Source organism: Pan paniscus, chromosome 5, assembly GCF_029289425.2.
Source record: "Pan paniscus chromosome 5, NHGRI_mPanPan1-v2.0_pri, whole genome shotgun sequence".
Classification (NCBI taxonomy): Eukaryota; Metazoa; Chordata; class Mammalia; order Primates; family Hominidae; genus Pan; species Pan paniscus.
Window position 1 is genome coordinate 130,640,593 of NC_073254.2, and position 26,903 is coordinate 130,667,495.

The 26,903-nt window shown below is 39.6% G+C and overlaps 1 protein-coding gene and 1 pseudogene across 10 annotated transcripts in view; one reads left to right on the forward strand and one right to left on the reverse strand.

Annotated features, from left to right (window-relative positions):
• CDK19 (cyclin dependent kinase 19) overlaps window positions 1-26,903 on the reverse strand; it is a 206,037-nt gene that overhangs the window by 21,144 nt on the left and 157,990 nt on the right. For 6 of the 10 annotated variants that reach the window (XM_055114056.2, XM_055114060.3, XM_057302576.2 and 3 more), the window contains 2 exons: window positions 7,476-7,533; window positions 855-986 (listed from right to left, as the gene is read on the reverse strand). In XM_055114056.2, coding sequence (XP_054970031.1) covers window positions 855-986; window positions 7,476-7,533 — 190 coding nt within the window. Of the gene's footprint in view, window positions 1-854; window positions 987-7,475; window positions 7,534-11,996; window positions 12,123-26,903 lie in introns of all 10 variants that reach the window. The other 4 variants (XM_055114059.2, XM_034962701.3, XM_034962702.3 and 1 more) reach the window with 1 other exon arrangement.
• Window positions 14,324-15,468, forward strand: LOC100978403 (phosphoethanolamine/phosphocholine phosphatase-like; annotated as a pseudogene).

A 26,903-nucleotide genomic window follows, 5' to 3' on the forward strand; every position in this document is an offset into this window, starting at 1 on the left:
TGCCAGTAAACAGAAAATTCAATAAAAGGAAAATTTAAAGAAATATACTTAGGAAATTTGGATACCTTGTAGAACTAGCCCTTCTAACAGCTACAATATACTCTCCCCTACTCTCTCCTTTTCCTTCCTTTAAAGAAATCTCTAGGTTTGAGGAGGGCCAGCTCCTACTGACTCCCTCCATTCACAGCTGGGCCGTGTGAGGATACTGCAGTCACCAGGTAGCAAATCTCTGAAGCCACTGTTCTGAGGCAGACTTTAAATTTTACACAGTGTGTTTATAACAGATTTTCTCACTCAGTTTTTTTTAACTTGATGAGATGGCAAGAGGCTGAGCACAGCTAATCTACCCAGACTCTATTTCCTACCTTAATGGAGAAACTGCCATTCTCATAACTGTAATGGCAAGAGAGAAAGATTAGTTATATTGCTTCTTGCTTAGGAAACAATGTGACTAACTTTTCCCCAAATAGAAGGAGTTCTTTCCAATACTGCACTACTCCTGTTTTTGTTTTTCATTTTGTGAAGAAAACAATTCTCAACTTCTCTCCAGTTCTTCTGATCAACAGCTACTAAGTACAAAATAAAATGTGCATGTTATTGTTTCCGTAGCAACTCAAGAGGATCAGATACTGATACCTCTATTCTCTGAAAGAAAATGTTTTCTTCTTTTAAAATAATGATATTCTCCTATACAGTTAAGAATCTAAATCTACCAGAAATCTAGGAATACAGAAGACAATAGGACTTTTACAAAAATGTATAAAATGGTTTTTATCAAGTAGCTTTATTATTATACCATTTTATATTTATGATCGTTAGATGACAAGATAGTAAATCATTTTAGACCAACTTACCAATGGCCTTTGTATAATGCCTTGCACCAAGCAAAAGTTCTGGAGCCCGATACCAAAATGTCACAACTACTGGATCCAAATCTGCTAGTGGCTTTAGAGGAGAATTGAATAATCTGGCAAAACCCATGTCAGCTAAAAAAATAAAATAAATTAACATAAAATTCAGTTTGATTGTTTCTCGTCCTTTTGGCTAAGATCAAGTGTAAAATTCAGTTTGACATGCTATTAGAACCATGCAAGGTTGACAACAATAGCTGCTGACCTTATAAAGCAATCCTTTTCCTCCCTTTTTAACCAGAGGTCTACACCAAGTACCAGAAAGGAATTAACTTCATTTACCTTTATTATCTACCATCAGAAGGACATACTATTATTGTGCCTGTTTTACTGATGAAGAAATTGAAGCTTAAAGATATTCTGGGCTGGTGGGGTGGCTCATACCTATAATCCCAGCACTCTGGGAGGCTGAGGTGGGCGGATCACCTAATGTCAAGAGTTAGAGACCAGGCTGCACAACATGGTGAAACACCATCTCTACTAAAAATACAAAAATTAGCTGGGCATGGTGGTGCGCACCTGTAATCCCAGCTACTCGGGAGGCTGAGGCAGGAGAATCGCTTGAACCCGGGAGGCGGAGGCTGCAGTGAGCCGAGATCACACCACTGTACTCCAGCCTGGGCGACAGAGTGAGACTCCATCCCCTGTCCCCCAAAAAGGAAATTCTGATTTGCCTAAGGTCACACAGCTAGTAAGTGCAGAGGCAGAATTAGAATCCAGGTCTGACTTCAGATTCCTGGCTTTTAGAGAGTTACAAAAACATTCTTAAGTGTTTTTGAAATCTAAAATAGTTCAAAAGTATCCCTGATCAATGATGACTTCTGTATGCTTATACATTTAAAAACTGACTATGGCCAGGCGCGGTGGCTCACGCCTGTAATTCCAGCACTTTGGGAGGCCAAGGCAGGTGGATCATGAGGTCAAGAGATCAAGACCATCCTGGCCAACATGGTGAAACCCAGTCTCTACTAAAAATACAAAAATTAGCTGGGCGTGGTGGCGCGCACCTGTAGTCCCAGCCACTAGGGAGGCTGAGGCAGGAGACTCACTTGAACCCAGGAGGCGGAGGTTGCAGTGAGCTGAGTTCGTGCCACTGCACTCCAGCCTGGGTGACAGAGCAAGACTCTGTCTCAAAACAAACAAACAAGAGACAGAGCAAGACTGTCTCAAAACAAACAAACAAACAAACAAAACCTGACTACGTCTTAGTTCAGTGTGTGCTGCAGCCAGATCCAACAAACTCACAAGAGCTGATATATACATATCTTTTCCCAATTCTGCATTCAATGACAGCATACTGGTGATTTGGAATTGGCTATGGTAGGAGTATCTACAACATGGAAAACAGCAAATGCTACAAATTGGGACATTTTTTGCTCCAGAGAGCCAGTTACTGAATGGTAATCAGCACATCACATGCATGTTTTCAAGAGCATACACAGAACACATAAAAGATAATTTGTTATAATTCGGCATTTAACAAAGGTCTAAACCAAAGCTAATCAATTGAAATATTGGGGGTATATAAAAGTAATAAAAAAAAATTACTACTGCAATAAGATCCTGGAAACTAATTTTCTTAAGATATCATAAATAACCAACACCTTTTATCTACAAAGTCCTTTGCAGTTTACAAATGGCTTTCATATACATCATATTTCACCTCATTGAATCCTCATAAGAACACTGGTTTAATCAGTATTTTGCTCCCTATTTCAGAGATGAAGAATCTAAGGCCCAAAGCAGTTAAATGACTTGCCTGTGGTCACAGGGATAGTAAATAAAGATGCCAGTACTCAAACAAAAACCATGTTATAATTTAGGAGTTACCTCCTTAACTACTAAATCTGACATCCAACAAATTATACATATGATAATTGCAAGTCACAAAGGCAAAGTCACAAGAATAAGCCTCTATAATTTGAATACATAATATACATAACAAATTTTGATTGTATAACGGGCCCCAATGTACTATAAAATGCAGAAATGCACATAAAACTTTCAACCACAGAATGTCATTTAATCTAAAACTAATGTGCTACGGTATAACATATTAAAATTTCAATTTACATTTACATAAGCAGAACAGGCAAAAAAATCTTTTTAATTTATAGAAATTTCGGGTCTTGTTGTGTTTTTGTTTTGAGATGCAGTCTCGCTCTGTTGCCCAGGCTGGAGTGCTGTGGCGCCATCTCGGCTCCCTGCAACCTCTACCTCCTAGGTTCAAGCGATTCTCCTGCCTCAGCCTCTCGAGTAGATGGGATTACAGGTGCGCCACCACCATGCCTGGCTAATTTTTGTATTTTTAGTAGAGATGGGGTTTCACCATATTGGCCAGGCTGGTCATGAACTCCTGACCTCAAGTGATCTGCCTGCCTCAGCCTCCCAAAGGGCTGGGATTACAGACATGAGCCACTGAGCCCGGCCTGTAGTGATTTTGTTTCTTTGGATTTTGAATAATTTGTAAGACTTTTTTGAGAATGCTTTGGAGTATCCAGCTCTTAAAAACTAAAGCTATCCAAAGGAAGCCTGTGCTGATACCTACTCTTTTTTAAACTACATTTCCCTACAGCAAACAAAAATATTCAAATTCATTCTACCAATATTACACTATTATTCTACAATATTACACAATATTCAAGGCACTGTTTTATATATTTAATAGATGCCAATTGTTGTTGATGACAAAGTAATATGATGGAATGCTGTTTCATCCATTGAAAAACATTCTAAAGTGAAGTTAACTAAAGCCAGTATTTCTCCCCTTATTCTCTACCTCCTCAGTTTTACCTAAGCCTCATCTATTCACTCGCAGATGCAATCAAGGCCAGAAGGAAAAAATACATACTTTTAAAAACAATTCCCATCTATTTTATGAACTTTAAAAGAGTTTCAAACTACTTTTCAAATAAATACTAATTTAGACAAAAGGTAATTAGCCTAAAGATTACTGTAACAGTTGACTTTCTAAAATTACACATGGATGAAATTGTTCCAGTTCACAGATAAGGTTAGTAAAATTCTGGTGTGAGTGCTAATTAGTATCAAATGAAAAGCAGCAACAAACAAGGTCTACCACTAAGGAGCTTACAGGAAGGTGAGATGACAAAATATACAGAGTAGAAGCAAAAAAGTGATAAGTACTGTGAGAATAAAGGAAATTGTTACCGGTTTCTACTAGATGCTAAGTCCCCTGGGGGAAGGTCTATTTCTCCTTTATTATGTTATCTGGAACAATGTATAATAAACATTTGCAAAAGCAGACTAAATTGAAAGTGGGACTTGGGCTGGATCCTGCAGGATGAATTATTTTGAATAGCAAAAGAGGAGGGCAATAAGCATTTTAGGTAAGACCTGGGAAGTTTTTAGGTTGCTGAGAATGGGAAGGCTCAGATACAGCAAAGGGCAAAATGTGTTTTCCATGCAAGTATCCTTTTCTTACCCACTCCCCCTCCCCCACCGCCTCCCATATGGAGTCTTGCTCTGTCGCCCAGGCTGGAGTGCAGTGGCACGATCTCGGCTCACTGCAACCTCCGCCTCCCGGGTTCAAGCACTTCTGCCTCAGCCTCCCGAGTAGCTGGGATTACAGGCACGCACCACCACGCCCAGCTAATTTTTGTATTTTTAGCAGAGACGGGGTTTCACCATGTTGGCCAGATGGTCTCGATCTCCTGACCTCATGATCTGCCCGCCTTGGCCTCCCAAAGTGCTGGGATTACAGGCATGAGCCACGGTGCCCAGCCCAACTATCCTTTTCTTTTAAGCAAAAAACAACACTGTATCAAAGCATTAGGCACAGGCATCAGTATTACTAATGTTTAAAAAACAATAGTGGCTACTAAAACAAAATTTAAAATCTATTTAATAAACTATCTTGATTGTCCATTAGATCTTTATCATTAATTATTACTTACTTTTAACCCGAGTTTTATCCCTAATCTTGGCAGAATTACAATCTTAAAACACTTAATAGTAAGGTAACTAACTGGCCTGGCCAGAGTACAGAATTTTGCTAAGGAGTACTAAGAGAACAAATTAGATTTGGGTGACTGGGAGAAATGTGACGAATGGTACAAACAAGGGGAATACAAGATGATGATGATGATGAATTTGGCTTGGGACAATGGAGGATAAGTTACCACAAGATATCCAAATAGAAATAAAGACTTCGGCTAGGGTGAGAGATTAGACTCTGGTATCAAGATCTTAGAATCATTTTCATAAATCCATGATCCTGAGGCCACAACTTATCAATTTCCTAAAGAAGTAATTTTAGAGGGAAGCCATGTCCTAAGCCAGTGCCTTGAAACAATAGGTTAGTAGAAGTAAGAGGCAAGAATGAATAGAAGGCAAAGTCACAGCAAAAGTGGGAGGCAGAAAAATGGAATTATGGTATGCCATATAGACCAACGGAGAAGACACCCTCAAAGCCAGGACTGTCAGAAGAACAAATGGTTTACTGCAGTAAAGGAGAAAGGTGATTAATACAGGACACTTGATTTGGTAAAGTAGAGGTCACAGGTGTCCTTTTAGAGAGGACTTTTGATAGAGGGATGGAATTAGAGGCCAGGTTATAACAAATTAGAGTAAGTGGAACCAAAGAGTGAACATCATGTGTTCTAAAAGTAGAGGAACAAAAAGGGAAATGAATAGAGCAAGTGCTAAAGAAAAACAAGATGGATATAAGATGTATTTTAAATTGGAAAAAGGACGATGAAGGTTTAAAGGTGAAAAAGAGAAACTTGAGAAGGGGAAATAGCAATATTGTACTATGAGGTAGGAAGACATTTAGAAGCTAGGAAGGGCACTAGTAGATAGGACTTAGGAAAGGAAAGTCTCTTTCACAGAGGCTTTCTCAAGGGCAGGGCTGTACAGTCAAAGAGTAGAGGTCAGTGAGATCACACCAGACAGCTCTGATATCACTAGGCAGGGATGTTTGTAGGGAAAGAGCCTCAGGACTCGGAATTCAAGTTCTAGCTTTGACAGGCTGAGGAAGCTACAACCTCTCTAAATCTTGTCTTCCTTATTTTCAGAGGGTGGTTGTGTAAAATAAATGCGGTAACATGAAAGTGCATATTGCAATGTATAGTAAACTGTTCATTTTACTGTCTCTCACAGAAGGGACCATCCTTTATCTCCCTTTCACCTGTATCTGGCAAAAAGTAGGAACTCAATAAATGCCTCTAAGAAAAGGAGTGCAAGAGTAAAACAAAAATAGACAAGTGAGAAATTATGGTGGAAGTGGGGGAGGGAAGAGAAGGAAAGCTACCAGCCACTTAATTAACATCAACAAACTTTTGAATGAATCTGAGAATCTCAGCAAACTAAGGATAGAGGTGTTTAAAGAAAAGGAAGTTGGTTTAGAACAGCTTCTTTAGCAACTGGGCTAGGGAGTTAACTGAAAAAGTAGAAAACTAAACAGCAGGGTGGGCTTGAAATAGGGCAGCATGAATTTGTAGTGGGTCAAGTGAGCACAATTTTGCATCACCTTTAGCATGGTATATTCTAATAGCAAAGAAACCAGGCTGATTAACACATTTTATTTTAACATATTTCTAAAAAGCATTCAACTTTCAATAAATATAATTTCTAGTAAAAGAAACCAGAATAGGCCTAGCGTGGTGGCTCATGCCTGTAATCCCAGCACTTTGGGAAGCCAAGGCAGGCAGATCACCTGAGGTCAGGAGTTCGAGACCAGCCTGGCCAAAATGGTGAAACCCCATCTCTACTAAATACATAAAAAAATTAGCCAGGCATGGTGGCGGGAGCCTGTAGTCCCAGCTACTTGGGAGACTGAGGCAGGGACAATTGCTTGAACCCAGGAGGTGGAGGTTGCAGTGAGCCAAGATCGCGCCATTGCACTCCAGCCTGGGCAACAGAGCGAGACTCCGTCTCAAAAAAAGAAATTAGAATAAAGCATTTCTTAGCTCATCTTCTCCCCAAATATGTAATAGGTATAAATGATGCTGATTTTTTTTTTTAGAACATTCAGGATTATAAAGGAAATCTTAATATACAAGTAAGAATCCTGCCAGTGCCACAATCTAAGAGAGGCAGCTAAGAGAGTCTGTAAACATATATATCCATTTGGAAAAGATATGTTAGTACTTGGTGCAAGACATGCAGGCCAGGTGTGGTGAAGTAGGGAGAACCTGTGAAGGTTTAAATATATTCGCTCAGGGTAGGGAGGAAAATATTCAGGAAGAGAATAGTTGGTAAACCTGAAACAAAAGTGAGATTTAGAGGATTATATTTAAGGTGGCTGTGCAGGACAGTGGTGGTGACATAAACACATGCTTGGGTTACTGTATGGGAATGAATGCTTTTGTGAACTAGCTTGTCAATTTCCAGTGATGCCTCAACTTAGAACTAAAGAATCTTATTTTGGGAAAAAACCTAGGAGTTTTGTAGACTATCTATCTACATTTTCCAATATCTTTTCTAAAAATAATGAGAAAGTAATTTTAAAATTAACTACCTAAATAAGGGCATTAAAAAGGGAAACCATCTTTGCAGTTAACTTCAGTTTTTAAATAAATTATTTTAGGAATAATTACCTACCTATTTTGACTCTCCCCCTCTCAGGACCTTCTCCCATTACTAGGATATTTGCTGGTTTCTAGAAATAAAAATAGAGCATTCAAATTACCATGTTTATTCTTTTGACATGCTCTAAAATGGAGAAAAGTTCTTATCATATAAAAAATCATTTCTGTATTTTCATCAAAAGTAAATCAAATATTAAGCACCCTCTACATAGTTAAAGCATTTGACACAATTGAAGTCAGCACTAACTTTATATAAACATCCTTGCTATGGAAACACACCTTATTTTCAAAATTATATCATATAAATAATTACAAAGCAATTAAAGCTATCATTTCTAAATATTCATCCCGTAGAAAAAACTAATAATAATTTTTAAACCTGCACAGTTTATGTGCTTGAAAAATTTTATATAAAATTTCAAACCACAACATAATCGCCTTCATATGAATAAGTTGAATGGAAATATTCCTTCCTAAATATTTCTAAACTACCATAGAAAAACATGATCAGCATTCAACAACTCTATTAAAATTCATGCATCAGCTATCATACATGCAAAAGTAGGAAATTCCAATATAATTTCAAGATGTAGGAAAATAAAAACCAAGGCTAATACAGAACTATAAAAAGAAAAGAGTAGGCTGCAAATCTATCTACCATATTTTCAGTCACCCTTATCTGTAGACACTTGGAAACAGAGAAAGTGTTGAGATAGGCTTTGGAAGTGGGAGAGAGTGAGTCTCCTTTGTAAAGTCTTTGAAGGAAAATGTATGTGTTATTAACTTACTGGATTCATTTATTCAATCAACGAATGCATTTTTAGTATCTTCTAAGGATAAAGAACCATGCCAATCTTTAAGAGGGAAAACAAAACCACAGTAAAAACCAAGTTCCTAACCTCCAGACGCTTGCTACATAAGTAGAAAGAAAACTAAGAAGGATTGTATAATATTAGAAGCTAGTGCTATGTATGAGTTATAGAGAAGACTGAGGTTTTGTGTTCAAGATTAAACTGGATTACTTTAAAGATCCCTTTCAATTCGCTGATTGTTAAAAATGTTTCAATGAAAACAAAAAGCACTTAAAAAACTAATTCAAAGGAGGAAGTGATGAATTAAAGATTCCATTGTTAAGGGAAATGCTCACTGGGGATGGAAGTGGGAATGGTGTCCATTAGACAGATATGAAAATGAACAGGAACCACCATGGCAGAGTAGAGGAAGGGCAAGGACACCATAGGAAGTGGAAAAAGGATATGACCAGGTATGCATAAGACGCAGAAGTCTGACTTGGGCCAGGTGCGGTGGCTCACACCTGTTATCCTAGGACTTTGGGAGACCAAGGCGGGAGAATCACCTGAGTCTAGGAGTTCAAGGCCAGCCTGGGCAAAACACAAAATAGTAAGATTCTGTTTCTACAAATAATTTTTTAAAATAGCCTAGTGTGGTGGCATGCACCTGGAGTCCCTGCTACTCAGGAGGCTGAGGCGGAAGGATTGCTTGAGTCTAGCAGATTGAGGCTACCAGGGTACTACTGTGAGCCATGATTATGCCACTGCACTCCAGGCTGGGTGACAGAGCAAGACCCTGTGACAAAAAAAAAAAAAAAAAAAAAAAAAAATCTGAAAAGGGCTCATGTTGAGGGTAGTAGGATGAACCTAGACTCTGGATAGTCTTAAATGCCAAGTGAAGTAATCAGACCGTTATATTATAGTCAGTGAGTTTATAGGAGAGGATGAGGGAGTGGAATTGGATGTGAGGTGGTAAGAGCTCTGTCCAATGTCTTGTCAGCAGAAATGGCGAGGGAGGTATGGAGCTGAGAAGCATTTTAGAGGAGAAAATTAACAGGACTTTGTGACTGGCTTAAGCTAAAAGATTAAGAAAAAGGGTGGTAGAGATTTTACCAAGGTTTTAAGTTTATGTGACTGGAAGAATAATGGTGCCTTTCATGGACACAGAAAAGTTATAAGAGGTAATGGTTTAAAAATAAGGAACAATAAAGAGAAGGCGACAACATACTGAGTTTGAAAAATGGTTAGGCGTGGTGGCTCAAACCTGTAATCCCAGCACTTTGGGAAGTCGAAGCAGGAGGATCGTTTAAGCCCAGGAGTTTGAGACCAGCCTAAGCAACATGGAGAGACCCTGTCTCTATAAAAAATAAATTAAAAAAAAATTATCCAGGCATGGTGGCACATGCCTGTGGTCCCAGCTACTTGGGAGGCTGAGGTGAGAGGACTGCTTGAGCCCAGGAGGTCGAGGCTACAGTGAGCTGTGAGCGTGCCATTGCACTCAAGCCTGGGCAACAGAGTGAGACCCCGTCTCAAAAAATATTAAATAAAATGAAAGAGTTTGAGAAATGTGAGATGCCTAAGTCATACTAGCCAGAGGAGTGAGAAGAGGAAGATTTGGATTTGAAAGTTATTATCACCAGAGTGTGATACCTGAGATGAGATTGGTTCACCATACTAGAAAGAAAAAGAAAAAGATTGGTTCACGATATGAGATGAGATTGGTTCACCATACTAGAAAGAAAAAACTATTTATCAAAGGTCCATTATGTAAAAAGTGTTGTACTTCAGGCCTTTAGGAAACAACAGGAAATAAAACATGAATATCTTGACTTTAAGGAGCTTAAATCCAGGAGGAAAAGACAGACAGCTTTTAAGACTACAAGGAAGAGGCTGGGTGCAGTGGCTGACACCTGTAATCCCAGGCACTTTGGAAGGCCGAGGCACGTGGATCACCTGAGGTCAGGAGCTCAAGACCGGCCTGGTCAACATGGTGAAACCCCATCTCTACTAAAAATACAAAAATTAGCCAGGCATGGTGGCAGGCACCTGTAGTCCCAGCTACTTGGGAGGCTGAGGCAGGAATCGCTTGAACCCAGGAGGTGAACTGAGATCGTGCCACTATACTCTAGCCTGGGCAACAGAGTGAGACTCCATCAAAAAAAAAAAAAAAAAGAAAGGAGAGGAAAGGAGGAAAGGGAAAGAAAGGAAGGAAGGAAGGAAGGAAGGAAGGAAGGAAGGAAGGACAAGGCAGAGGGCAGATTATGAAAATTATCAATATAGAAAGAAAAATTGCATGGAATGAATGATTCTTTTCATTGAACATCAGAATAGTCTTTAGGAAGATGACTCTGGATGACTTTAAGTGAGGATAACTAAGATTTGGATAAGCATAAACAACAAAAATAAAGAGTTTTCAGGCTCATGGAACCCTACAGGTAAGGACATAAAAACACAGACATGGCATATTGACAGCCTAGACATATTTTGATGTGACAAGAGCAGTGAATGTTTGCTGTAGAAATGCAACTGGAAAACAACTTTGGGAATAAAATACCAGATTAAGGAAATTGGAGGCTGGGCGTGGTGGCTCACACCTGTAATCCCAGCACTTTGGGAGGCCGAGGCAGGTGGATCATGAGGTCAGGAGTTCGAGACCAGCCTGACCAACATGGTGAAACCCCGTCTCTACTAAAAATACAAAAATTAGCTGGGCGTGGTGGTGTGCACCTGTAATCTCAGCTACTCAGGAGGCTGAGGCAGGAGAATCGCTTGAACCCGGAAAGCGGGAAAGCGGAGGTTGCAGTGAGCTCAGATTGTGCCACTGCACTCCAGCCCAGGCGACAGAGTGAGACTCTGTTTCAAAAAAAAAAAAAAAAAGGGGGGGGTTCAAGACTTGGCATTGCCTTTTCACACTATCTTCTCAACCCTCATTCATTCAACAAATATTGTTTGATCACAAACTAAGTAACAGGCAGTGATTTAGATGCTACATAAGCAGCAGAAAACAAAAACAGGAAAAATCCTTGCCCTCGTGGAGCTTACAGTCTAGTGAGAAGAGAAAGGCAATAAATAAATAAGTATACAACATATCATATACTGATAAGTACCATGGAAAAGAAAACAAAAAGAGAATACAAAAGATTGTCAAATCTGCTATTATGGCTGACTAAGTGCTCTGAGGGACCCTCCCCTTAACAGAACAGCTATATGCTATATAAGAAACAAACCAGGCACGGTGGTCCACACCTGTAATCCCAGTTACTCCAGAGGCTGAGGTGGGAGGATTGCCTGAGCCCAGGAGTTCAAGGCCAGGCTGGGAGAAACCCTGTCTTGGATAGGAGGGGAGGGGAGGGGAGGAGTCAGGAAGGGGAAAGGAGGGTAGAGGAGAAGGGAGAAGGAAAGGGGGAAGAGGGAGAGAGACAGCAGAGGAGAGGGAAAAGAGAGGAAAAGGAAAAAGAAAGGAAATATTCCTTGAAGCATCCCAGATTGCACAAGAGATAACAAACTTTACCCTCACTCCAAATAAGGTATCCTTGTGGCTGGAGAGTTAGGGAAAGGCAAGGTAGGCCTGAGAGCAGCTGCCAATAATGCACTTCAGCAAGGACACTGAGCCTTGGGCCACCAGCAAGGTAAGGAAGCTAAGTCTGCTACCCCACAATCACTAAGACCTTCAAGGGCACTAAAGGAAACCTAGATGCTACCAGTAGAAGCCAAAGCAAACCCCTTCTGAAGGAAACACTTACCAACTTAGGCCTGACGAGTAAAACAATACATTTTCCAGCTAAAAGACACAGGTATTTCCATAGTGGATTAAAAACAAAATCCATGCTATTTAAAAGAGGTCCACCTAAAGGTAAGAACCATAAAAGCTGAAAGTAAAAGGATGTTAAAAGATACATTAGGCAAACTTCCAAAGGAAAGCTGAGTCAACTATGGTAACATCAGATAAAATAGCTTTTAACACAAAAACATTATTAGGATAGAACTGGAGATTATCACATTAAATTAAATAAACCAGGCATAGAAAGACAAACTTCGTATGTTCTCACTTATTTGTGGGAGCTAAAAATTAAAACAACTGGCTGGATGAAGTGGCTCAATAAATAAAAAAGGGATACTAAGATTTTAGGGTTATAGCTAAGGATAACTAAGATTTTCATAAGCATAAACAACAACAACAACAAAGTTTTCAGGCTCATGGAACCCTACAGGTAAGGACACAGTCACATAAAAACACAGACATGGCATGTTGAGAGTTTATACATATTTTGATGTGACAAGAGCAGTGAATGTTTGGTGTAGAAATGCAACTGGAAAACTATCTTGGGAATAAAATACCACATTAAAGAAATTGGAATTCATTTTATAGGCAAAGCCAAGACAGGACAGTGATCCCAGCACTTTGCAAAGCTGAGGCAGGAGGATCACCTGAACCCAGGATTTCAAGACCAGCCTGGGCAACATAGTGAGACCCCATCTCACTATTAAAATTTAAAATTTTAATTAAATTAATTAAAAATTAATTTAATTTAATTTAATTTAAAATTATTAAAAATTAAACTTTTAAAAATTAAAACAATTGGCCAGGCGCAGTGGCTCATACCTGTAATCCCAGCACTTTGGGAGGCCAAGGCGGGCAGATCACAAGGTCAGGAGTTTGAGACCAGCCTGGCCAACACGGTGAAACCCTGTCTCTACTGAAAATACAAAAATTAGCCGGGCCTGATGGCCCGTGCCTGTAGTCCCAGCTACTTGGGAGGCTGAGGCAGGAGAATTGCTTTAACCCCAGAGGCGGAGGTTGCAGTGAGCCAAGATGAGGCCACTGCACTCCAGCCTGGGTGACAGAGTGAGACTTCATCTAAAATTAAAAAAAAAATTTTAAAAATTGACTTTATGGAGATAGAGAGTAGAAATATGGTTACCAGAGGCGGGGAAGGGTAGTAGTAGCAGGAGAGAGGAGGAAGTGGGGCTGTAATGGGCACAAAAAATAGAAAGAATAAATAAGAAGTAGTATTTGATAGCACAACAGGGTGACTACAGTCAATACTAATTTAATTGTACTTTTAAAAATAACTAAAAGAGTATAATTGGATTGTTTGTAACACAAAGGATAAATGCTTGAGGTGATGGATACCCCATTTACCCTCTTGTGATTATTACACATTGCATGCCTTTATCAAAATATCTCATGTAACCCATAAATATACACATCTACTATACACCCAGTCCCTCGCAGGCTGGAACCTCGGCACACTTCTTGCCCCCGACCATGGAACAGAAAGCCATGATGTTTTTAAGCAGAACCAGCGAAACCCAAGTCCCTCCTTCCTCTGGTGTTTTAGAACTACAGAGGAGGTGAAGGGGGCCAGGGGGGAGGGGAGGCAGGGGGGAAGATAAAGGACAGGAATCTACTATGTGTCTGTAAAAATTAAAAAATTTCAAAAAAAATTAGGGGTAGAGATGATCACTATATAATGATACAAAGTTCAATTCACCAGGAAGAGGCAGTAATCCTAAACCTGTTATGTACTTAAAATATATATATATATGAAGCAAAATAAATATAACTTCAGGGAGTAAAAAGGCCAATGATAACATACTTTCCTCAATTATTCATATGTCAAACAGACAAAAGATTAGTAAAATATAGACTATCCAAAGAATACAATTAACTAGGATGATCTAGAGAGCATATACACAACTTTCTATCCAGTAATTAGAGAGTACACATTTTTCTCAAGCACACATGGAACATTTACAAATACTGATCATATACTAGCAGGTCTCAAGAAATTTCAAGAAATTTTTTATCAAACAGACTATGTTCTCTAACCACAATACAATTAAAACTCTACATATTTGAAAATTTTTAAATATTTCTAAATTACTCAGAGTAAAAGGAGAAACCATAAAAAGTTTAAAATACTCAGAATTGAAATAATGAAAATACTATCTACAAAAACTTTGTGGAAGACATCTAATACAGTACTTATAAGGAAAATGTATAGCCTTAAATATTTATGTTAGGAAGAGAAAAAGGCTGAGAATAATGAGTTATGTGCTCAAGAAGTTTAAAAACTAGAGAAAGAGAAAAGTTCAACAGAATAAACCAAAAGAAAGTAGAAGTAGAAAGATAAAGGGTAGGATGGGGGGGCAAGTGGAGGGGACCGTTCAGATGCACATCATCCTCGGTCCCTCGGGACTACAGGGACTCACGAAACGGAGCCCAGAAATCCAGGGGTGGATAAGACACTTTGTCCCCTCCAATTTCCGAACTCTTGACGACGGCTGGAGGCCAACAGAGTCCCTACAGGTGGTGTCCACGGTGATGCATGAACAATGAGCGGCTGTTTTCCAGTTTCTGGCCTCTGGTGCCTATCTAGAGACGAAGGGATGGCCGCGCACGGCGCGCCGCGCTTCCTCCTGACCTTCGGTATCGTGGACGAAAACAGCGGCGACTCAGTCCTGCGAACTGTGCCGGGACAGCAGCTGCAGGAGAGCCTGCGAGCCACCGACTGCGAGGGCTTCTACAATGAGCACATGCAGCGCGTCTTCAAGTACCTGGGCAAGCAGGGTGTGCGGTCGCGGGACCTGCGTGCCATCTACGAAGCTATCCCTTTGTTGCCAGGCATGGGCGACCTGCTGCAGTTTGTGGCTAAGCAAGGCACCTGCTTCGAGGTGATTCTCATCTCTGATGCTAACACCTTCGGCTTGGAGAGCACGCAGCGCGCCACCGGCCACCACAGCCTGTTCCTCCGCATCCTCAGCAACTCGTCGGGGTCCGACGCGCAGGGGCTGCTGGCTCTGTGGCCGTTCCACACACATAGTTGCGTGTGCTGCCCCGCCAACATGTGCAAGCACAAGGTGCTCAGCGACTACCTGCGCGAACGGGCCCACGACGGCATGCACTTCGAGTGCCTCTTCCATGTGGGCGACAGGGCCAACGACTTCTGCCCATGGGGCTGCTGGCGGGCGGCGACATGGCCTTCCCGCGCCGCAGCTACCCCATACACCGCCTCATCCCTGAGGCCCAGAAGGCGGAGCCCAGCTCGTTCTGTGCCAGCGTGGTGCCCTGGGAAACCGACGTGCGCCTCCACCTGCAACAGGTGCTTAAGTCGTGCTGAGTACGGCCACCTGCAGGGGGTCAACCGGGCCAACGGCGGAGGGGGCGGGGAGGGGGGATTCGGAAAAGACAAAGTTAGTTTTACTACTCCCTTTTCCCTTTGGCTTTGCTATATGTCCCTCTGGGAATTTCTGGAATCTCGTTCATCATCCCTATCGATGCAGTTAACCCACCTCGGCTGCCTCCCCTGTTCCACTGCGCACGGTTGAGTTCTGGCGTCTGACTCATCGTGGGGTGGCGGGCAAACCTTGGAAGGCAGCAGTGTTTCCTGGTCCTCCCAAGTGGGAGGAAGGGGCTCCCCGGCAGGTGAGAGAAGGAAAATCTCCCACTGCTGTAACTGTTGCCTCGGGCCGCGTGACCGCCCGCCTCCAGTCTTTTGTGGAGGGAACCCAGGATCCTGAAATCCTCGTGGCCGCAAGGACTCCCCACAGAGACAGAGGAGGGTCTCCACCTATGCCCCAGGCCTTCGCGATCTTGCTTCACCCACCACGACCCGACACTATTTCTGCGCTGTCTACACCCTCCTGCCTCCCGACCCCTGCACTCCCCTCTAACACCCCCAAAGGAAAAGCCAGAGGGAACAACCGCCTCCTGGTGGTGGTACGAGGTAGCGCACCGTCGAGCTGGGGTCCGGCCGGCCAGTAACCTCGAAGCATGCGACGGTGTCTCTCTCCTTGCACCCCAGCCTTGTCTATGCGGCAAGAGACCAGGGACTTCACCAAAATCCCCCAACAATGGAACAGAAAGCCATGATGTGTTTAAGCAGAACCAGTGAAACCCAAGCCCCTCCTTCCTCTGGTGTTTTAGAACTACAAAGGAGTTGTGAAGGGGGGTGGGGGGGGGAGGGAAGATAAAGGGTAGAAATCCATGAGCCAGAGAGAATTATGAAGCCTTTGGGACGACTGGAGCAAGAAGAGAGAAAGTGCAAATAAACTACATTAGATCCAGTAGAGGACAGAAAAATCTAAAAATCCCATGAATAACTTCATATCTATTAATTTGAAAATGTAAAGTCAAAAATGTAACCTACAAATCGATTCACAATGAATTAGAAAAACTGAAGAAACTAAGAAATGCTAAATAAACTAAAACTGTAGTTAAAAATCTTTCTGAGAAAACACCAACCACAGATGATCTTAGAGGGGAGTTCTCAAAATTTTCAACAGATTGTTTCAATATGATTCAAACACTGTCAAATAACATAAAAAGATTAAATGCTCCAAACATATTCTAGAAGGTCAATATAATGTTGGTTGCAAAACCAAAGAATGAAAACGAAAAACTTCAGGCCAACCTTACTCATGAATATAGTTGTAAAAATATTAAACAAAATATTAGTAAACCAAATCCATCCAGATGGCTTAATATGAGAAAATCTATGGAAGTTTATCACCATATGAACAGACTAAAGAAGAAAATTATAAAATCATCTTGATAGATGCTGGGGAAAAAAAACAGCTGATAGAATTTAACACCCATTCATGATAAAAATTTTCAGCAAGTTAGGCTAGAAAAAATCTACCTTAACCTGACAACAGACACACACTAAAAACTAAGAAGGAAACATTAGAAGTATTTCCTTTAAAATCAGAAATAATACAAGTATGCCTACTATCACCACTTTTAAAATCAACATTGTAATATAAACCCGGTACTATAAAACAATAATTAAAGGTATATAGATTGAAGGGCAGAAACAAAAGTATTGTTATTTGCAGTTGCTATAATTATCTACATAGAAAACCAAAGTATTTGCAGACAAATTGTTGGCAATAGTAACAGAGCTTAGCAAGATGTCTGGCTAACTGAATAATATGAAAGAGTCAATTGTTTTTCTATATACCAGGAAAAAAAGAGCTAGGAAATATAATTTTTCAAAGGTAACACTTCTATAGCAAGAAAAACCATACAATGCCTAAGAATAAATATATCAAAGAATGTACAAGATTGGTATGCAGAACACCATGAAATCTTTTTTTTTTTTTTTTTTTGAGAAGGAGTCTCGCTCTGTTGCCCAGGCTGGAGTGCAGTGACACGATCTTGGATGACTACAACCTCTGCCTTCCAGGTTCAAGTGATTCTCCTGCCTCAGCCTCCTGAGTAGCTGGGATTACAGGCATGTGCCACCACACCTGGCTAATTTTTGTTTTTTTGTTTTGCTTTGTTTTGAGACGGAGTCTTGCTCTGTCGCCCAGGCTGGAGTGCAGTGGCGCGATCTTGGCTCACTGCAAGCTCCGCCTCCCGGGTTCACGCCATTCTCCTGCTTCAGCCTCCCAACTAGCTGGGACTACAGGTGCCCGCCGCCATGCCCGGCTCATTTTTTGTATTTTTAGTAGAGACGGGGTTTCACCATGTTGGTCAGGCTGGTCTCGAACTCCTGACCTCGTGATCTGCTCGGCCTCCCAAAGTGCTGGGATTACAGGCATGGGCCACTGTGCCTGGCCGAAACCTTATCTTAAATGACATTTTGAAAGTCTTAAATAAATTAACCCATATATATAGATAAGAAGATTCGATACAGTAAAAAAATAATCAATTCTCCCCATACTTATTTGTAAATTCCATTTACAGTAATTTCCATCAAAATCCCATCAGGGATTTTGTTCCTATGGAACAAATTGATCAGTGGGATAGAGCAGAGACCCTCAATGGAATCATGATACCAAGAGAAAGGAAACCTGAGATCAGTAGAGAAAGGAGGATCTGTTCAATAAATGGTGTTGGTACAACAAGTTATCTAAATGTGGAAAAAATCAATTAAATGAATCTTCACCTTATACCACAAACACATCAATTTTAGGCAGATTAAAAAAGTAAATGTGAAAAAGCAAAACTTTAAAACTTTTGGAAAAAAATATAGAACATCTTTTTGATCCTAAGTTAGGGAAGAATTTCTTAAACAAGATACAAAAAAACCCTAATAATAAAAGAAAAGACTGATAAATTTGGCTGTATTAAAATAACTTCCAATTATCAAAAGATAAAGAAAATAAATGACAAAGCACAAACTGGCAGAAATATATGCAACACATATAAGCAACAAAGATTTAGTATCCAAAATAAAGAACTCCGACAAGTCAATATGAAAAAACAAAATAGAAAAATGGGCAAAATGTCTGAACAGGCATTTAACTAAAGTACAGACAGGTTTAACCAATACACATATTAAAAAATGTTCAACCTCATCAATAATGAGGGAAATATAAATTAAGATCACAATAACATACCATTTTATACCTACTAGATGGGTTCAAAATTTAGAACTACTGAATAGGAAGTAGGTCAGTCAGAATTCCAGTACATAGCTGGTGGCAGAATAGTTGTTGGTACAACTTCTTTGGAAAACAATTTGGCATGACCTTGCAAAAGGAACAACTGTACATAGCCTTTGAATCAGTAATTCCATTTTTAAAAATGCCAGATTACAATTTTTTTAAAAAATTGTGGTAGAGTCACACAATGAATTTTAAAACAGCAATAAAAAAATCACTGAATTACAAATAAATGTAAAACCATGTTCAAATCTTAGAAGCATTATGTTGGGTGAAAAGAAAGCAAGATTTAAGACGATATAGAACAGGATGCCATTTCATAAAGCTTAAAACCAGACAAAGCTAAAGAATATACTGTTTAGACATTTATAAAAATGTGATAAATCTATCTTTAAGTAGAAGAAAGTAATAGATTCAAAATCCAGGATATATGTTACCTCTTGGGAGGAGCCAGGAGGATAGAATGGGGGAAACATAAACATAAGCATGCTACTGGTAATCTTCCACTTACTGGGTAAAGTGACAGGTTCTCTTATGCATGCTACTGGTAATCTTCCACTTACTGGGTAAAGTGACAGGTTCTCAACAGTTCACTGTATTTTTATGCTTTGTAACATCCATAAATATTTCAAATATTCTTCTATATCTATCATATAATAACAAAGACAAAAAATAAAGCAAGGCATGGGGACAGGCATTGTTGGGAGTGTGATGGGAGGGTATAATTGTCAGCATTATTTAAGCATTATTTTAAATTCTTCGGAGAAAGCCTCTTTGAGAAGATAACATTTGGGATAACACCTGAGTCAGCTGCGTGTCTAAGGGAAGGGCAGTCCTGGCAGAGGGAGGAGCAAGCTGGAAGGCCCAAAGCAAAACGGGGGATATCTGGAGACAAGACTAAGGAGAATAGAACGGGTCAGGAAAAATAGAGTGACACAGCAATATTAATTATAAAGAGAGGAAACCCAAGGAAGGGCTTGCTTGCTGTTTCAAATGGTTCTGTTTTCATCCAAGTCATTTTAGTACCAGAATTGGGCAGGTTCTTGAGCACCTTCTGGCCTGTGCTTTGGCAGTTGGGGAGGACTGCTACTGCTACAAGGTTTGCAGGAGGGCAAGGGCAAGGTCAAGGTCATGGTGTTTTGAGTGGTTAGGAAAAACTTGGGTGAGTGAGCAGACTGGCTAATGAGAGAAAGAGCAAAGAGGTCAATGTAAGAACAGGAGAGTAAGGACCGGAAATCAAGAGCTCAGGCAAAGGGTTGGGAAGGGGGTTGTCAATTATACAGAATCGCATAACTTGGAGAGACTTCGGGTTTTACATGACTAGAATTATGATCACTTGTTATATTATCTTCTGTCTTATCCATAATTTTTAAATAGTTGAAATAGATCTACTATCTATCTATCTATCTATCCGTCTAACACCTATCTATGTATCTGTCTGTCTAACTATCTTCCTCCTGCCCAATTTCTGATGGCAGAGGATTTGAAGAGACTATCACTTCTAGTACACTAAATATTTCTCTAATGTTTGCTTTTGTCTATTTTGGTATTGCTTATAATTAGAGAAATGGCATTTTAAAACATATAATAAAAAATAGGCTGGGCACGATGGCGCAACTCTGTAATCCCAGTACTTTGGGAGGCCGAGAAGGGCAGATTGCTTGCGCTCAGGAGTTTGAAACCAGGCTGGGCAACATGGTGAAAACCCCATCTCTAAAAAAAATACATTCGTATTCCTGGATTTGGTTTACTAGTATTTCAATATTTTTACAACTACACTCATAGGTGAGGTTGACCTGAAATTTTTATTTTTCATGCTTTGTCTGGTTTTGCTATCAAGATTATACTGGCTTTCTAGAATATGTTTGTAGCATTCCCTCTTTCTCTATTATTTGACAATGTTTGAATAATATCAAAACAATCAGTTGAAAATTTTGAGAACCTGCCTCTAAGATCATCTGGGGTTGATGTTTTCTCAGAAAGATTTTTAACTACAGTTTTAGTTTATTTAGCATTTCTTAGCTTCTTCAGTCTAAGAAAGAAATAATAAATAAATAAATAAAGCAAGCAAGCAAAGGAGAATAAAGGGAGTTGAAGGAACAAGAGTCAATGAAAGATTCTGTGAAGGGAGAATCACTTGAACCCAGGACATGGAGGTTGCAGTGAGCTGAGATCACGCCATTGCACTCCAGCCTGGGCAACAGAGTGAGATCCTGTCTCAAAAAACAAACAAACAAACAACAACAACAAAAACAAAAACAAAGAAAAAAAGAGAAAGATCCTGTGAAGGAACATCAAAGGTAAGAAAACCAAGAAAGTAAAAAATAAATAAATAAGCTAAAAAAGAAAACAAAGGTAAGAAAACCTAGATAGCACAGGGTTCTCGAAGCTAAGAGAACCTAAAAAGTAGCCATCAGGTGCAACATAATGAAAGTAGCCATCAGGTGCAACATAATGAAAGCTGAGAAGGCTTTTGGAATGGACAATTGGGTCACAGGTGATTCCGAAAAAATAATTTCTGTGCATTTACAGAAGCCAGACACAGTAAATGAGATCCAAATAAATGGGGAAAAGGTAAAGGCAGATTTTAGAGTACATTTTTGAAAGCCTTAGTGAGAATGGGATCTCTAGGGGACATAACAATTTTTTTAATTGTAAAATTATCAAATAAGCTATCTTATTTTTTTATTATTTTTCATTCCTTAAGTTTGAGCTTAAACCCTTTAAAAATAAAGATAGTAAGATAAAAACACTACGAAGTATGAGATCTGAGAGCAAAAATTGCTTCATGTAAGAAATAAACATAGATTATAAGCTGCTGAATGCAAGTAGTACAGGAAGGTGGTTTTATATCACTCAGCTATCTCTTGATAGAAGTTCTTGCAGTCACACTATGTCGAAACAGAGAATATGAGCAACACAATGGAATGAAGACACAGAGAGAGAAAAGAGGAATATCTCTTTTCTAGTACTGAAGTTAGTAGAGAATACCTTTGATTTAACATACTTGAAGCCTATGGAAGCTCTAAGTGTGGACTCTCCATGTAAAGTCTGAGATGAGGGCAGAGGCAGTGACATCGTTTAAGGGAGTAGTAGCTTATGAGCTCTTTTGCACAGTTTGAGAACAGAACCTAGAGCTTGGGCAGTAACCACAGGGAAGGGCTCCTGTAGTCAAGTTAAGACCTGGAATTGCAGAGGGAAGTCATTTTTAAATGTGCATTTCTTTACTGGGATTGCCTGTTCTCTTTAGAACAAGTAAATAAATGTTAAGGTCTCAAGATACTTGATGTTTCAAAATATGAATGATAACAAAATGAACAATATAATCACCATCAAAGTGTGTTTAATTTTTCAAAGCATTTCACATCCATCATTTCATCTTTCTTAATGGAAATATTCAAGGGTATACAAGGCTATGGGTCAAGTCTCAGGGCAACTCCATCCAATCCTCAAGATTCTATATTAAGTTGTGTTTGCAGATGTTATGCTTAATTTTCAAAAGACTAATGGTGATTAATTTTAGTGAAAGTATATGCTCTTTTTTAAAAAAAAGAAAACTACAGTTCATGCATACACACCTTCACCCACATAAAAAACCTAAAAGGATGAAGAAAGGATACCAAAATTGTTCTGACCTAGTTACATCCCAAGTAACACAGACTATGCTTTACTAAAACTCCTCTTCTTACTGTGAACACAAAATGCCAGCTGTGAAAGAAAGTGATACTGCTGGGTTTGCACACTTTGGTTACCATAGAAACAGTAGAAATGGCAAGAGTTGGATGCCTCACATTTAAGTTATCGGCAATAAAATGAGATAGATAAACCAATGCCCAGGGTTCATTTTAGTTAAATTGCATTTTAAAGGCAAAAGTCAGGGAAATAATGTGATAAGTAATATGACTACTCAGAAGCTACTCCTGAAATATCTGCATTTTAGCAGAATTTACTTAATGCTTTAATTTATATTCATGATACTTAACATGTACTCCAGATTTGCTTTTTCCTTCTATAGAATCAATTTTTTCACAGGGTTAAATATATTTCAGTTAATTGGCACATTATGAGTAGCACAGCCTAAAGATACACAATCTTTCTACTACATTTGCTTTCTCCCACCCCAAGACATTTGGGACAAAAATATGAAACTCATAATATGACTCTTTTCAGTACCAATAAAGAGAGAAAAAGACAAACACAATTGTCTACAATCCTGAATAATAGGAACAGAGACAATCAGAATATCAATTGGAGTAGTTTCTGAAACAATGAACAGTGCCGGCTTGGTATTAATGGCTACAACTATACTTTTATTTAAATATTGTTAGTGGTGACACAACTTTCCTCACATTTGATACAAACATACATTCCCAGGAAAAAACCCTCAGTTCATGCTCCTTTCTTTACACTGTTCTTCATTGTTTACCCTGAACAAACAAGATTCTGCACTGTAACAAATAGGGCAAAGAACTACCTAAGAGTAAAATCTATGCCTTTTTCTTCTTTTTTTCTTAAGCAGTTATTTGCTAATAGCATTAGTCTATCATAACTGCTTACCCCTTAAAACAACTTCATTGATTAGACAGTAGATGATTTAAAATATGGAGAATCTGATCATTGTGGTTGCAACTTCCTAGAGGGCAGGGAGAGTCATTCTGTCACAACTTTATATGTCTGCTGAGAACTAGGTACATACTGTGTTTAATACATATTTGTTGAATGAGTAAACAAATAAGTGAATGAGCTAAATTGCCAGTGGTTTGTACTCATAATCCATCCAGCTATGGGGTAAGGTATAAGTGTCCTCTGAGAGGCAAGTTCCCAATTTGAAAAGAAGATGGCTGCGTGCAGTGGCTCATGCCTGTAATCCCAGAACATTGGGAGGCCAAGGCGGGCAGATGACCTGAGGTCAGGAGTTCGAGACCAGCCTGACCAACATGGAGAAAACCCACCTCTACTAAAAATACAAAAAATTAGCCGTGCATGGTGGCGCATGCCTGTAATCCCAGCTACTCGGGAGGCTAAGGCAGGAGAATCACTTGAACCCGGGAGGTGGAGGTTATGGTGAGCCAAGATCATGCCATTGCATTCCAGCCTGGGCAATAAGAACAAAACTCTGTCTCCAAAAAAATAAAAAATAAAGAAAGAAAAGAAGTTGAAGGAAACTAGAATAAATACTCCAAAACATGCCAAGCTCACTTCTGAATAAGGGTTTTTAAAAGTTATTATTTTACTTTATTCTGGGGTTTCAAAAATCCTCGATAGGCCGGGCACGGTAGCTCACGCCTGTAATCCCAGCACTTTGGGAGGCTGAGGTGGGTGGATCACAAGGTCAGGAGTTCGAGACCAGCTTGGCCAACATAGTGAAACCCTGTCTCTACTAAAAATACAAAAATCAGTCGGGCATGGTGGCACGCACCTGTAGTCCTAGCTACTTGGGAGGCTGCGGCAGGAGAATTGCTTGAACCCAGGAGGCAGAGGTTGTGGTGAGCCGAGATCGCGCCACTGCACTCTAGCCTGGGCAACAGAGCAAGACTCCATCTCAAAAAAAATAAATAAATAAAAATAAAAATCCTCTATATGCTAACGGCACCCAAATCTATACCTCTAGGTCTCTAACTTTCCATGTATCTCAGAGATATGTTGACAGTAGCCATTACCACAGTCACCTCAAACTCAACTTGTCCAAACTAAATTTTTACTTTTCCCTGTCAAAACTCCTCTTTTTTTGGTTAATCCTTTCTCAGTCACAAAATCAACAAAAGCAGAAGTCTGAACTTGCATTGACGCTCTCCTTTCTCCCTCAAATCTAACCAATCCTCAGATCTGACTACTTACATCCTACATTTTTGTCAACTATCTCCCCTCCTCTCAATTTGGATCACCTCTGTCATAGTTCAAGCCTTCCTTATTTCTCCACCAGCTGACTTCAACCACCTGATAAGGCTACTATCCCTATGTCCTCAAACCAACTCTCCATAGCCCTGTCTGAGTGGTCTTTCTTTAACAAAAACCTGACCAGCTCAGGAAACTGGACACAGGAAAAATCCACACTTCTAAACAGGACAACTAAGATCCACCACAATCTGGTCCTCTTTCTCCTGCCTCTTCTTTTACTACTTCTTGCCTTGTCCCAGTAATATAAAGTGCTTGTACTTTCTTCTCTATGCCCTTATTCATACTCCTCTGCCTGCAATGCTCCCCCCACCCACCTCTCTTCATCTTACCAATTTCTATGAATCCTTTCCTATTCAGCTCAGTATGAATTATCCAAGGTACTTAGTACCTTATGCTTAGCTCATCCTTGAATGTACCTCATAATTTCTTTTGTAAACCTTGTTGCTTTATGATTATGTTTGTTGGCTCTTCCCCACCATGTACTCCTTGGGGGAAGGGATTGTATTTATTAACTCTGTATTCCCAGTACCCAGCATACTATCTGGTACATATTAAGAAGCCAAATACGTTTGTAATGCAAATATTCTGTATTTTGTCTGTAAACCACTACTTCCCCCCACAGAAATCCAGTTATAAATAAATAGCTAAAAATGACAATTAGGTTCCATAATTACATTAGTGTCATAACTTTAGGTACACTATAGGCTAAATAGGTCTTTCTATTCAGAGACTCTAACTACTGTTTAAAATGTTATTTCTAATGAAAATGCCTTTCCAGTTTGAAATTATGTATTTACAACTATATGTAGGCTACCTGTAAATCAGGAGAAACCTATAATATTAAATGCTATGACTAATTTCATTTTAGCTTAAACTGGTTTAACAGTATCTGTAATATAACACCTATGTTAATCAAACTTCAGTATTCACAGTAAACAATGCTTGCCAACCCAGCACTGCCAACAGTTAACAATGTGTTTCTTTGTCTTTCAGGAGTAGTTACTGGCCTGGACAACAGAGATAAGGTTTTCTTTTCTCTAACAAGAGCCAATAAAAAGCAACCATTATAAAAAGTTCAATGCAAAACAAATACATGTATGTAGAAGGCTATTTACCTAACTAACTTAAAGGTCATTATGCGAGTATAATCGCGATATATTCCACATTAACATCCATGGTAGGAATAATGCTACAAAGGTATTTGGATTTATTCCTGTTCATTAACGAGTACAATTCATCCTTAGAGAAGCAACACTGGTAGAGAGTAGCTTTCTATTTATGTTTGGAATACCCACATCCAGATCAAATAATTTGGTCTTATTATCATGAGAAATTAAGAACGTCAGAGATAGAAATTCTCAGACTGAGCCCTCTTGTTTTACTGATGAAGAAAGAGAGGCCTAGAGAAGAGAAAGACCTACAACTTGACCAAGTTCACTCTGTGCGGAGAGTAGCAGGTCCAGATGAAAACCCAGTTCTCTCAGGGATGCACTCCAAGCCAGAGTTGTGAGAGCCACAGCACCCTGGGAAAATGAACAGTACTTAACTGATTATGGCCCTCCCTATAGAAGACTTCTACCTGATGTGTGCTTAGTTGAGAATATGATCCCACAAAATAACTATCATATGTAATCTCTTGGTAAAATGAATCATCAGTCCTTGCATGCAAGATTCCCTTATTCTTATAAGGTATCTATGTTGCTAGTCTAATAGAATACCTGTGGTGTTAATTGCCCAGGTATACATTTATCAAAACTCATCAATTTGTAATTAAAATGGGTATATCTTACTGTATATAAATTCCACCTCAATAAAATTAATTTAATAAAATAGCGTGCCTAAATTGATTCTTCGGTAATAGCCAAAGGCCTCAAAGTACTGGGGCTCTGTCTGTAGCCTTTGGTTCTCAACTAGTTCCTGCCATTGCTATCAATGTGGGATGTATCTTAATTAGACCCTCTTAGTGACCTTGAAGTTAGTTTGGTAAATAGTCTTCTTAATACATGTGTTTCTCAGCACAGGCCACTAAAACTTTATGCTTAAGTCAGTGATTATCAAATGAGCCCTGACCCTGAGTTAAACCTTAAGAGAGTTTGTATGTCACTGTGAGTCAAACCATGGCTCCTTGCAAGCTGGCCCTCTTGGAAGTGGGATTCTTGGTGTGTACCCTCTCACTATGGAATAACTGGTGAAGCATTCATTCAAACTGACAGATAGATGTGCAGGACTCTGTTGAAAGCTCCAACTACAGGGCTATGAACTCAGATGATGAAAAAAACTATCATGCCAAAAAGAAAAATCATAGCCCATGTCTAGAAAAGACATCAATATTACCTTCTTACACATGTAAGGTGTGT